Source organism: Cyrtonyx montezumae, unplaced genomic scaffold (assembly GCF_038088225.1).
Source record: "Cyrtonyx montezumae isolate F1298 unplaced genomic scaffold, pur_monq_1.0 scaffold_13, whole genome shotgun sequence".
In the NCBI taxonomy this organism is placed as follows: domain Eukaryota; kingdom Metazoa; phylum Chordata; class Aves; order Galliformes; family Odontophoridae; genus Cyrtonyx; species Cyrtonyx montezumae.
Genome location: NW_027071859.1, coordinates 20,282,773 through 20,295,973, shown reverse-complemented (window position 1 = coordinate 20,295,973; position 13,201 = coordinate 20,282,773). Strand labels below are relative to the sequence as shown.

The 13,201-nt window shown below is 36.2% G+C and overlaps 1 protein-coding gene across 1 annotated transcript in view; it reads left to right on the top strand.

Moving 5' to 3' along the window:
- The window catches only part of CSMD1 (CUB and Sushi multiple domains 1), a 966,006-nt gene that overhangs the window by 841,280 nt on the left and 111,525 nt on the right, over positions 1-13,201 (top strand). The window contains exons 38-40 of the mRNA XM_065730794.1: positions 6,407-6,525; positions 10,277-10,346; positions 11,840-11,956. Of these exons, the coding sequence (XP_065586866.1) occupies positions 6,407-6,525; positions 10,277-10,346; positions 11,840-11,956 (306 nt within the window). The remainder of the gene's footprint in view (positions 1-6,406; positions 6,526-10,276; positions 10,347-11,839; positions 11,957-13,201) is intronic.

Genomic DNA, 13,201 nt, shown 5'->3' with positions numbered 1-13,201 from the left:
CCTTTCCCTCATCTACCTGTCTGGTCACCCAGTCATAGAAGGAGATGAGGTTGGACAAGCACGACCTGCCCCTGGTGAACCCGTGCTGGCTGGGTCTGATCCCTTTATTGCCATGCACGTGTCGTGTGATCTCCCTCAATAACATCTGTTCCATAACTTTCCCTGATACCGAGGTCAGGCTGACAGGCCTGTAGTTCCCCGGGTCTTCCTTACGGCCTTTCTTGAAGATGGGAGTCACATCGGCAAGCCTCCAATCTTGTGGGACCTCTCCAGATAACCAGGAATTCTGATAGATGGCAGAAAGTGGCTCGGCAATCACCTCTGCTAGCTCCCTCAGCACCCTTGGGTGGATCCCATCTGGCCCCATGGACTTGTGGGAGTTCAGATGGAGGAGAAGATCTCTGACCGTCTCTGCTTGAATCACAGGGGGTGCATTATGCACCCCGTCCCAGACTTCCAGGTCAGGGCAAGTACCATTTGGATAACTGTCCTGTCTATTAAAGACAGATGTGAAGAAGGCATTGAGAACCTCAGCCTTTTCCTTATCATCTGTGGTTATATTGCCTGCCTCGTTGAGTAAAGGAGGGAAATTTTCCTTAGTTTTTCTCCTGCTGTTAATATATTTGTAAAAGGGTTTCCTGTTCTCCTTTACAGCAGTAGCCAGCCTAATTTCAAGCTGGGCTTTAGCATTTCTAATTTTCTGCCTGCAGATCTTGGCCAGTTCTCTGTAGTCACCCCAAGTAGCCTGACCCATCTTCCAGAGGACATAGACTCTCCTTTTCTCTCGGAGTCTCAACAAAAGATCCCGGTTCATCCACACTGGTCTTTTGCTCCTCCGGCTTGACTTACAGGACTCCGGGACTGCCTGCTCCTGTGCCTTTAAGATTTCCATCTTGAAGAGCATCCAGGCTTCCTGGACCCCTTTACCCTTCAGGAGCAAGTCCCAAGGGACCCTTGCAACAAGTGTCCTGAACAGGTCAAAGTCTGCCCTCTGGAAGTCCAAGGTAATAGTTTTGCTAGTCACCCTCTTGACGGCACCCAGAATAGCAAACTCCACCATTTCATGGTCACTCTGGCCAAGACAATCTCCAACCTTCACATCCCCTACTAGTCCTTCCCTGTTAGTGAAAAGTAGGTCAAGCAAGGCATCTCCCCTGGTAGGCTCTTGCACCAGCTGTGTCAGGAAGCAATCATCCACACATTCTAGAAATCTCAAGGACTGCTTCCTCTGCGCAGTATTGTATTTCCAGCATATATCAGGGAAGTTGAAGTCCCCCATGAGAACGAGTGCTGGCCATCGTGCAACATCTACGAGTTGTTTATAGAACATCTCATCTATTTCTTCATCCTGAAATCCTGGTTACAGCAACCTGTGATGAGAAATAAAGTGGTGTGCAACAGGAAACTGTAAGACAGGAAATTATCATCCAAACTAAATATTTCTGCTATTTGATAAAATCAATTTTAATCTTAATGAACAAAGGAATTTACTATCCAAACATTCAGTTGTGTTTGTGGGCACTGATGTTTAAGCTTAGTCCTAAAATCTCATTTATTGATTCAGTATTAGTTTCAATATTACCTTTAGTACATGAACAAATACAATATAATAAGTATCAGAAAATAATGTATGTTTGCTCATGCAGCATGCTGTTTGAACCTCTCAGTTAAAAGTTAGTTTTGCAGTAAGAGCGGATGCTGCAATCCATCGAGATAAATGCATTCTTGAGACTGCTCTGAGGAATGCAGTTCTGGGAGGAACAACTTGGGTTTTGCTACACAGAAGCATGAAAATTGGAAAGATTCACTCCACCTTAATATTCATAATGGAGTGAAAACCAGTGTGTTTCAGTTAGCTATGTAAGGTGGGAAGAAGGAAGTCAAAAAAAGAAACCCCCAATGACTTTGAGTTATGCTGTCAAGAAGTTCTTGTATCGCTCAGTTTGCAGCTTTCTGAAATGGACACTAATGGGCATTCACATTGTCAGATATGCCAGCAAGGTTTTTTCTTCCTGCCAGCAATTGCCGTGATGTTTCAATAGAATTTGAGGTAATTGTAGGCATGTATATAATTGTGGAAGTAAGGCATGTTTGTCTTATGCCACTGCAGAGGCCAAGAAAGTATTTATCAGTCAGTAAATGGAAGAAGGTCAGCAAGAAGGTTATAATTCTTGACTTTGATGTGTTGCTCTCTCTTGCACTGCACAGCTGAAGCAGAGCTCTGAAAAGAATGCACAGGGCAGTCCTTGTCCTTTTTTGATTGCTCGAATTTGACATTTTACATGTTTTCCCTTTATTACTGACTGCTCACATATGATCTAGTTTAGTGTGTTTCAGAGTCAGTGGATGTATAGTTCCTTCATTTGTTTCCAAATACTAGTATTTGTTTGATTTCTCTCAAACATTCAGTTAATTTTTGGATGAGTTATAATCCAAATGTTTCAAATTCATCTAAGTGAAAATCTGATGCATCTTATACCATGGATTTTTCCAGAAATCTATAATAAATTAGAATTCAAGTATTCCAAGTAAATACTGTTTTGCAGAAAGGAACAAGATAGAGCATATTATTTTTGTTCACGTACTCAAGAATAAATATTTTAGGCTAGTACATGTGTCACGCTCCAATATAAAGGAGGGAGACGAGGTTCTTAGGTTATGTGTATACCCGGCATGAGATTAAGAAGCGACGGTTCAAATGTTGGTCCGACCAGTTTATTACCAATATTGACCAGGGAGATGGGGAAGGCGGACACTGTTAGGGTGATGGGGAAGGGAAGGCGAGCGATAGGAAAGATAGGAAAGAAGCAAGGATTTGTACAACGCGGGGAAAGTCACCAGCCAGGATCCTAGGGGCGGTCCAGTTGCAAGCGGCTCCGATGGTCCGAGGCAGAAGAGCAGGGGCGGCAGAAGCGGGGAGAGCAGCAGCAGCGACGGGCAGCCCTGAGCAGCAAGCAGCTGTCCTGGAGAAGCGGCACCGGGTCAGCACAGGAGAAACAGTGTGGGATCAGTCCAGGAACAGCGTCAGTCAGCACAGGAGAAACAGTGAACAGTGATCAGCTCGTGAGGGTTCAGATATAGAACACCTCAAAGGAGCGGCGAGGTCCAGGAGAAAGCAGCATGTCTCAGGCAGCAGGCCCAGGAGGGAGTTTAGCAGCAGGGGTCAGCTCATGAGGTTTCTGATGGAAGAACACCCCAAATCTCATGGTGGTCGATCCCTCTTTTATCCTCCATTTCTCTTGCCTATCTGGCAAATCCCGTGCTAGCGTGCCGGGCAAGCTTCTCCTGAGATGGCTATCTCCCCATGGAGATGAGTACCACACCAAAGAGTTAAGCGGCCACTGAGCTGCAGCTTACCTCTCTTTCGTTGCCCCAGGACATGCCCATTTGCTTGTCCCTTAGACAAAGGATTTCACAACCCTTGCCCAGGACTAGCTTGGACATGTTCGGACATGTTCATCAGCAAACTTTGAGGTAATGATATAAAATAATAGTCTCTTACAACATGTAATGATTAGAAGGTTTAGGAGTATTTTACTCTGCTTCAAAATCTCTCTTTGATTTTGAAGAAGTAACATTGGTTCTTAATGTTATCTATGTTAAATGAAGTATATTATGAGCGAATTTTGCATACTGGTTTTGATATACTATTAGAATAATCTATATTATAAATTATATCATCAAAGGAATAATGACAATAATAGAAAGTATGAGCAAACAGCAGAAAGTTTTTACAATTTATGAAAATCTGTTTAAGATGAAATATGTTGAGTCCTACCTTATCTAACAGTTGCATAGAAAATGACTTTGAAGATTTTCTTTTGATCATAGTCTATTTAAATTCTGTATGCTATTTAACTAATGATAGAAAGAGCTAGATAACGAGCACATTATTATTAGCATCGCCATGCAGTCACTGTTATAAAACTGTTTATGTGACTCAGTACAATCTTCAATAGTAACTTTATTGACAAAGTTTTACACTGCAGGCCTGTAACTTAAAATACAAAAGAATGCTGAGTTCAATCACATGATTTTTTTGAAGACATGAAGTAAACCTCAAATTTATATTCATAGAAGTCAAGTTATCACAGAATCCCAGAATTTTAGGGGTTGGAGTGGACCTCTAGAGATCATCTAGTCCAACTCCCCTGCCGAAGCAAACTCCCTAGAACCAGGCTGCATCTTTGTAGCCCTCTTCTGGACTCTTTCAAGGAGATCCCTGTCTTTTCTATACTGGGGAGCCCAGAACTGGACACAGTACTCCACGTGAGGCCTCAACAGCGCAGAGTAGAAGGGGAGAATCACCACCCTTGACCTGCTGGCCATCCTCTTTTTAATGCACCCCAGGATACCTTTGGCCTTCTTGGCCACCAGGGCACACTGCTGGCTCATGGCCAGCCTGTCATCCACCAGGACACCCAGGTCCCTCTTCTCAGAGCTCCTTTCCAGCAGGTCATCCCCCTACTCGTACTGTTGCATGCAGTTATTCCTCCCTAGGTGCAAGACTCTACACTTGCTCTTGTTAAATCTTATCACTATCTAAAGCAATTTGATGACATAGTATTTGTTATGGTCTTATTTCCTTAGCAATGATGACTTTTAAGCACATCTTTTAAAAATTTATTTCCTATTAAAGAGTTAGAAATGTAATGAAACTTAAAAATGCAGCTTGATTCATTTGTGTCTGTATACTGATTCTCAAGTTAATAACTGATAGCCTATATGCTGAAGTAGTTTTTGAAACTGGATACTACCTTTCGCTTAATACTGGAGCAAAGAAGCAGTTTGTGTGGGTGCAGATCATAGCTATTTAGTTCCCATACCCAAAGAAAATTTCCAGTTGTGCATATATTTATGGTATTATGAAACATAGAGTGATTGACAAAAGGAATAGTATTAGAAAACTGCAACTAAAAGAATACCATTGAGTTAGTGATGTTATTCTCGTGTCTACGTTGTTCAGTTCATAATGACTATTAAGTCCCCAGTGGCCACATGGAGTCGCTCTAACATCAGCTGACAGATTCTGATATTGTCAAAATGCTCTAATTAGTAAATTCTGTGATAAAAATTATTGAATGTCTTCAAAGTGAGTTGAGATATTTTCCTAAATTAAACCTTGCATTACAAAAGTTCATTAGGGAGATCTTGTAATTTCTAGTTCTTAAATAATTCTTCATGTGCTAATTAGAAAATGTTTTGTTGGGTAATTCTTGCAGCAGTTGATATAAAGACTGAAATTCATAGCTTGATAGATGTCACTCAGCGTGCGAATGGCTTGCTATTATTATTGCTCTGTCCTGGAAAAAAAAAAAAAAAAAAGTAAAATATGATAAGACTCAAAGGCACAAGACACAGAAAGAATGTGCATGAGCCTTACATGAAACCTATTCCAGGGAAGAAGCAAAAATATCTCAGGGGCAATGCTTTCAGGAGAATGTATAAAAGCTATTTCAAAGTTCTGTGTTCTTCATTATGAAAAATGTTTTTACTGCAACTAATCCTTGAACTGAAAAAAAAACCACTAGAAGTGGATGAAATGAGAAAATAGATCTTATGTTCATATTTAAAATTTGTAAGGCAGTAATGAAACGTCGATGCATGAATTTGCATAAAGTTAAAATGTTTTCTCTATTGAAATCTGTAAATTGCATTATCTGAAATGAAACTGGCTTTTCATTAATGTTTCATGATCTCAAATAAATTCAGAAACCTTTGATGTCTGTGTATAGCCAAATATCATGTAACTTTTGTACTTAACACTGTCAAGGTGTACTTTGTGTCTCCAAAGACGCTGGATTCCATATTGGTTTCCATAAGAAAGACAGTCATAGCATTCTGTCAGGTTGGTTTTCTTTGTTGGTTTTCTTTTTCTATTTTTCAGATGTCTGAAATCCTTTGCAGTTAATAGATGAGATCTAGTTGTCTAAACTTGACTTCTGTCTCTAGCTATTGCTCCAAAATGCTCTATTAGATAATTTCAGTAGTTCTGCTCTTTTGTTGCTGAAAAAGTAGAATGTACATCAAGTGTATTCACTTTTCTTTCTCTGTTTCCCTCACAAGAAAATAGTATGTTGTTTAATGTACTGGAATTACCATACTGGTTAAAGACAATACAAAGAGGCAATATCTCACAACAACATGATATAGGAATTGGTACAGTTATACTGTATATATTTGTGTTTCAGTTGTGCCAGTTGTATTTTGCAGGACAGTTCTGAAAATTTCTGTTTTAAACAGTGTTTCAATTTAATGTTGAAATACAGTTTTAATTAATGTTCTGTTAAAAAAAAAGATAAAAATTAAAAAAAGCAATAGTATGGAAAGAGTTTGTTAAAAAATATCAACAAAGAGCTACTTTTAAGTTATTTATGCTTTCTCAATCTGTTTTCACTTTTCTCAGCTGTAGGCCTTGCTGCCTGTCCAGAACCAGTAATTCCTAGCAATGGGATCAAATCAGGAGACAGATATATGGTGAATGATGTTTTGTCATTTCAGTGTGAACCAGGATATACATTACAGGTATTTTTTCTTTCTGTCTTTCCGTTTTCTCTCTCTTTCTCTCTTTCTCTCTTTCTTTCTCTCTTTCTCTCTTTCTCTCTTTCTTTCTTCTACAAACTTTGAAACTGTGTTTTTATTTTATGGTTATTTCAAAAACTCTGGCTGTCACTAAATGTTGATTTCAAATTATATTATGGCTTCCATTTAAAGACCATTAGTCTCTTTCCATTTTGAAGTATCAGTGAACTAAATATATGATGAAATGCATTACTCTACAGATACATCTGTATTAGTATAGCCAGGAGAAAGATGTAGGTGTTGAAATTCGATAATCAGTGTTATTAGATTGTGATCCTATTTCTTTCCTGTCATGGTTTTGTCATAGGTTGTATATCACAGTTCAGTAACTATCACAAACCAGTACCTATTCCTGATTAGCAATTTGAATCATGACAGTATGGTTTGGAAGTGATTTTGAAGGAAAAAAAGATGTAGATGCAGAGAAGAATGTTATTTTGTCTCAAGGCTACAGAACAGCTCAAGGCACTTCTATCAGTACGGTTGTTCTCATAGTCCTTTTTTGTATGCGTTAAGCACAATTTAAGATTTTTAATCCCTAGACACAGGACATTCAATTCCAGTATTGAATCTACCTTGAAATCAGCCTGTAATAAATCCGATTAAACAGCAATTAGTATAATGTTATAAAATTTATTAGACCACGACAAATGTAAACACTTTCTGCCTATTTTTAGAAAAAATCCTGTTTGGAATATTTCTACAGAATGTGTGTAGATATTTTTATTCAGTTGCACACTATTGTGAAAGCATCAGGGTCTGATGGTGATACTGGTAGATCTGACAGGTATTTGCTGTTTTTGTAGTTAAGGATAAGTGCTTAGCACCTCATTGCTGTGATCAACTCCACTGCTTCCAAGCCATTAAGTCTGAAATTTATACAGGCAAATATCTCAATACTGAATGTAGCCTATATCAGTGATCTGAGACAGCAAAGCGAGAAACTTACCTTATACTGATTCCTCTTGAGATGAAATTACATTTAATCTAGTTTATTCCATCTGAAAATCGGCTGTCTAACCTGAAACGTCTATTTAATCACCACTTTAAACATTAGAAATAAACAGTTCCCTAACTACTTCAGAAATAGTTGGAATGTGTATAGGTAACCTTTTGAAGATGCACGTTAGCCATGTCTTGATTTTTTTGATCAATTTTTACTTCAAGTACCAAAATGTGAGTTTGTTAATTTATTATTGATTAAAAACAATAATGGGTTTGTACTGAAGAGATCTGTACATAAGAAACTGATCTGTGTGGTATTGCTAAGTTTTAGTGTCTGTGCCACAAACCCACAAGATGCACAAGATCTTTTCTGTAGCCCTTGAATGTAGCTAACTGCGCTCATGTTTTTATATCTACAGGGATTCTATAATGAAATTCGTCCTTAAAATTTCATTGTGTATTGTTCACTAACTTAGACATAACTTAACTGTATTTCCTCAGGCATACAAATTTAATCCAAAGTGTGGAATCTGACAGAATTACAAAAAGTAGTTTAGTTATCTTAAGCATAAAACAAAGAGCCTTCAAGGACTAAATTCATAAATAACTGAATAGGAAAGACTTTGCACATTTTCAAAATAATAAGTACTTGTATGCTATGTGGACTTGTCTTTAATAAAGTTCATAGGTACCTATGTAGAGCATGTTGCTCAACCAAGATGAGTAAAAATATCTCCAAGTATCTCCATATATATAGATATCTCCCAATATATAAATAATGGAAGTTAAGTTCCATGAAATAACAGCACGTTTGCTATACAAAAGTATAAACCAGCATAAACTTGTAGATGCTTTTGTGTGGAAGTTGGTTTTTTTTCTCCACTCCAGGTATGGAGTCTTTAGAGAACTTATTCACTGCTAGCAATAACAGTCAGGTGTGGATTAGTTTATAATTGAGACTTACCAGAAAAGTTGTAGAGCTTAAACTACTACCTGGAGATGAATAAGAAAGGTAATTGCCAGCTGTAGGATGAAGTGTCTCCCCTAGGAGGGAACTTTAAGGGACTGAAATCAGAGTGTTCTCTTGTTGGAAAGAGACTTGAAACCAAAGGAATCATTTCAGTTTATTTTTCAGAAGATCTTTTATAGTCCAATTTATGTTTTCCTGACTGTGGTAGTTAAATTATGGCTTTGACATCCAAACATAGAAGAATTAGAAGAGAGGATAAAATAAAACAAAATAAAAAGAAAATATTGAATTAAGTAAATTTTTCAAGAAGTTTTCCATTTTGAAAGTAAGTAAAAGGATACAATAAGTACATGGCTACTTTTCCTTTAAATTAAAAATGTTTATAAGAAAACATTTGTTGTCAATTTTAATGAAAGTTGAATTTTTCATCCAGACATGTTTTTTCCAAACAACCTCAGCTTATACTTTACAGATTAACTAAATATAGTTAACTAAACTCTGTTTAAGATATTTTTCCATATTATTAAATATAATTATGCATTCAACTTATTAATACCTACAATTTAATAAGCATACCAAATGAAAACAAATTCAACAAACAAATTTTTGTTTACTAGTTTATTCATTCTACCTTAATCTTCTTTTTTTGAGATTTTTATTGCTTTGGACAAATAATATTTAAATATTTAAACAAAATTTAGTATTATATTGCCAAATTATGCTACCTTACTAAATTGGAGGCTCTCAATACCCTTCCAAATAAATAAATAAATAAATAATGTAGGAAAAAAAAAAAAGAGAGAAAGATGCAACTTCCCCAGATTTGCATATCAAAATGAATAATACCAGAATTATACCTTGCTCTCAGTCCCATGTCTTAGTTATTGTATTAGACTTTCACTCCTACCAGTATATTCAGTTTATGTATTCCAACAGCAGATAGCACAAAACTGAGTTCTATAGAGGACTGTTCATAAAACTGAACAAATAAATAAATAAAGAAGAAGACTTCTGCTTGTGATACTCTTAAGTTTTCAGCTTGAACTGTTGCTGGTGCAAGTAAAACTGAGAGCATTTTGTAGTCCTTCAGGGCAGCCACCCTGACATATATGGGAATAAAATTTACAGATTACAGCTGTGTCAGTTTTTCACTACTAGCTACCATGTGATTCTGCTTGGTACATGTGATATTTCTTAAAGATAGGCAGGATAAATTAAAAATGACAGATAAATAAAAAGGCATTTGTACTTCTATAGTTCTCTGCCAAGATATTGCATGTATGCAGTGTGTCATATTGTGAGGGCATGTGAGAGTTCAAGCCCTGCTGGTAATTGTGGATGACTGTTTTGGCATGATCCACATTCATACCATCTGTAGCAGCAGATGTGGAACAAATTTCTCTCTGTACTTCAGTTTTTGGGCTGAAAGTGAACTATTATGCTTCCACTGTTAACCAGGACCCTGGAATAAAGTGGGGAGCAAACTGATTTGTCCATACAAATGCATATAGTTAGCTGCTTCTCTCTTGTTTTAAGCCTTATATTTAGCTGTAAAATTTGAAGAGATTTTCAGGTTGTTGAAATGATGAGTGTTTTACAAAGTTTTTTTCAGAAGTGAAAAAAATATATATGAAATCTGATGTATTTGAAAATCATTTACATGAAATTGATTATAATACAGTTGCTGATAGATGAAAAGAAGTATTTAAGACAAGGAAGTCCTCCATATATCTGCGTTCTGAAAGGTCTCATTATGAGTATTTTTTCTTTTCCAAACAGGGCCGTTCTCATATCTCTTGTATGCCAGGAACAGTTCGACGCTGGAACTATCCATCTCCTCTCTGCATTGGTATGGATATTTACTTGTTTTCTATATGCTCTGAACATGTGAAAATACTTCAGATTTTTCATGTTATTGTTCCTTCACATCATTCTGTTTCACATGCTAAGTTTCTATTAATATCTGCGAAACATGGAAAAATATCAATAAAAATAGATTTTATATTTAAGGTATGTATTGTTTAAAAAATAATTTGAATGGATAGAGAAAACCCAGATATCAACAATTTCTCATGAGTATTCTAGTTTGAATTTGGCTGAATCTTCAGAAAGGAGAAGTCAGCATCTTCTCTTCATAGCATGGTCATACTGGAGATCCTTCTCAATCATAAAGCTGTTCAGGAGAAGCGTAGGAGAATTCTGAAAGAAGCAGGCAGTTTGCATGCAGCAGAGAGCTGCTGGGAAGCCAAGCCTCAGGGACAGTGAAATGACAGAGTTTTAGGGTTGAAAGAGAGTCTGGCTCTTTTAATCTGAGAAATGTTAAAATGATGTTAAAAGATGCTGAATTTAATGAGGAAAAAAACGTAATTTCCCCTTTAAGCACACAAAAACCTTATTCAGCAAATCTGTGTTTTCCCTTTGAAAGAAACAATGTTCTGTTGACAGGTTCTTGACTCAGCAAAGTTTAAGAGAGTCAACGTTCTGATGTCTGTTGGCATGGTTGTTTAAAAAAAAAAGCAGAAGTTCAGGAAAGGGAAGCACAGTTCCATCATCATGTTTTGTCACTTCAGCCTTGAACTGCATTCATCAGTGAATGCTTTTAACATTCAGTCAGCAAAGGCTGCTCTTCTTAGCATCATTTAGAAGATGGGTATGATATGCAGCAATATCAGTGTGAAATGGTTTTAAAGATTCCTTATCATAGTTGAACTTACCTTCATAGTAATTGTGTTTTCAACTTCTGCAGAAGCAGTCACTTTCAGTTAACATGAAAACAGGTCTGTTCCTTCAAATCAGTTGAAGGAAAAGACGTTTTCTTTAGTAAGTTGTTCTTTAGTACTTGTTAAAGAAAACATACACAGACAGTAAGCAAAACGAACTTTTTAGGTAGTTAGATCATCCTTTCTGAATTGAAGAACTTGACTGGTTGCTTTATTGTTTTTTATTTTTTTATTTTTATTTTTTTCACTCAAGGAGTAGATCTGCACCATGGATCTTGATCATAATTCAGTTTAGCTGTAGATAGGTAGGTTTCTCCAAACATGAAGTCTATCTCAACAATAGCATCAGACGTTTTTAAGTCAGGCTGAGAAAATGGGTTTTCCATTCTATAGATGAAACTACACAGTTACAGTAAAATTACAGTTAATATCTTGCATGAATTAATCGTTTTTCTCTAACGTGAATTCTTTTTTTTTTTCCTCTTTCACGAGATTTGATAAATTTTATTACCTAAGGATCACAGGAATAAAATATAAAATTGGTTTTTGAAATAATCATATTCCAGATATTAAGAACCAGTTATTTCTGAAGTGAATGCTGACTCTCTTTTTATTTCAATAGCTAAATGTGGTGGAACTCTGACAAACATGGGTGGTGTGATCCTAAGTCCGGGTTTTCCTGGAAATTACCCTAGTAATTTGGATTGTACATGGAAAATTTTATTGCCTATTGGATATGGTAAGCAAACATATTTGGAAAGCAATTATATATATATATATAAATCTGATTATTATTATAAGTAGGAATTTCCAGTATGACATAGATAACATCCAGTTGAATGTATTGTCAACCCATTTTGAATTGGAAATTTTTGGCAGTTTGGAATTGTGTATTTAGCAAAGCAACTTGCTATTTGCAAAACTCGGTGTGTATCAGAGTCTGATTTCAAAGCAAATGAAATCTGCTACATGGTTATGTCTCAGATGAACGAGATAATATAACTTCTAATTTAAAATGAGGCATTCTGTTTAATATCCATTCATCGTTCTTCAAGTGTTCTTTTAACACTACTTATTATAAGAAAACTGACAAAACTTCAATTCTGGCACTGTGAATTTGATTAAAAGCATTCTAAAACTATAGTCCAACTCCCAGTTAACAGTAACAAAACCTAAAAAAGGTTTACCTTACAACCATTGTCAAAAATATCTTCAAAAATAAATAATATTTATGTAAAGAATGTAGTCATGGATAATAAGTGATCTATAACTTCAAGTATAAAGCATTCTTCTATCATTTTCAGAAATAAAAGCTGAATAAGTTTTCTTGCTGTGAAATGTTGTCTCCCATAATGTGCATTCAATGCTAATTTTAAAAACTTATATTAAAATTGCTACACCTGTCTCTGCAAATGAGTTTATTTTTGTCTGCTTCCTATTTGTTCTATGGTAAGTATTTATGCAGTAAGATCTACTACACATTGAGTACGTTATGCTAGGTTAACTTGTAGACATACTCTAGCACTGCTGAGAATTTTGAAAAGTGGTGGACATGTTTGAAAACAAAATTAGGGACAGATCATTGCATGAGGTAAATTGTTTTAGGTCTGATCCCCTAATAGGATAGTATAGCTGCTAAAACTAGTTTCATAATAGTTAAGTTTAGATAAATACGGCATGAAAATGAAACCCATCAACTCTTTCTGTCAGAAACTTTACAGAAATCATATTTCTATACTTTGTGCTTACTTACAAGAAATGTTTGAAAGGGGTCAGGGTAAATATGAAGGAGACAAATCAGGACCTAAAACAAGAGTGTGAAAGAATGTGTTCAGTGGATTGCAATCCTATTCAAGATACCTGAATATATGTACAAAGTTACTGAATTTGAACATGTGCTATTATTGATTTGATCAATAGGTATTGATCAGGAGGTACAGTAAGATGGAGGAAAAACTGATGATTAAAAATAGTTCAACAGACA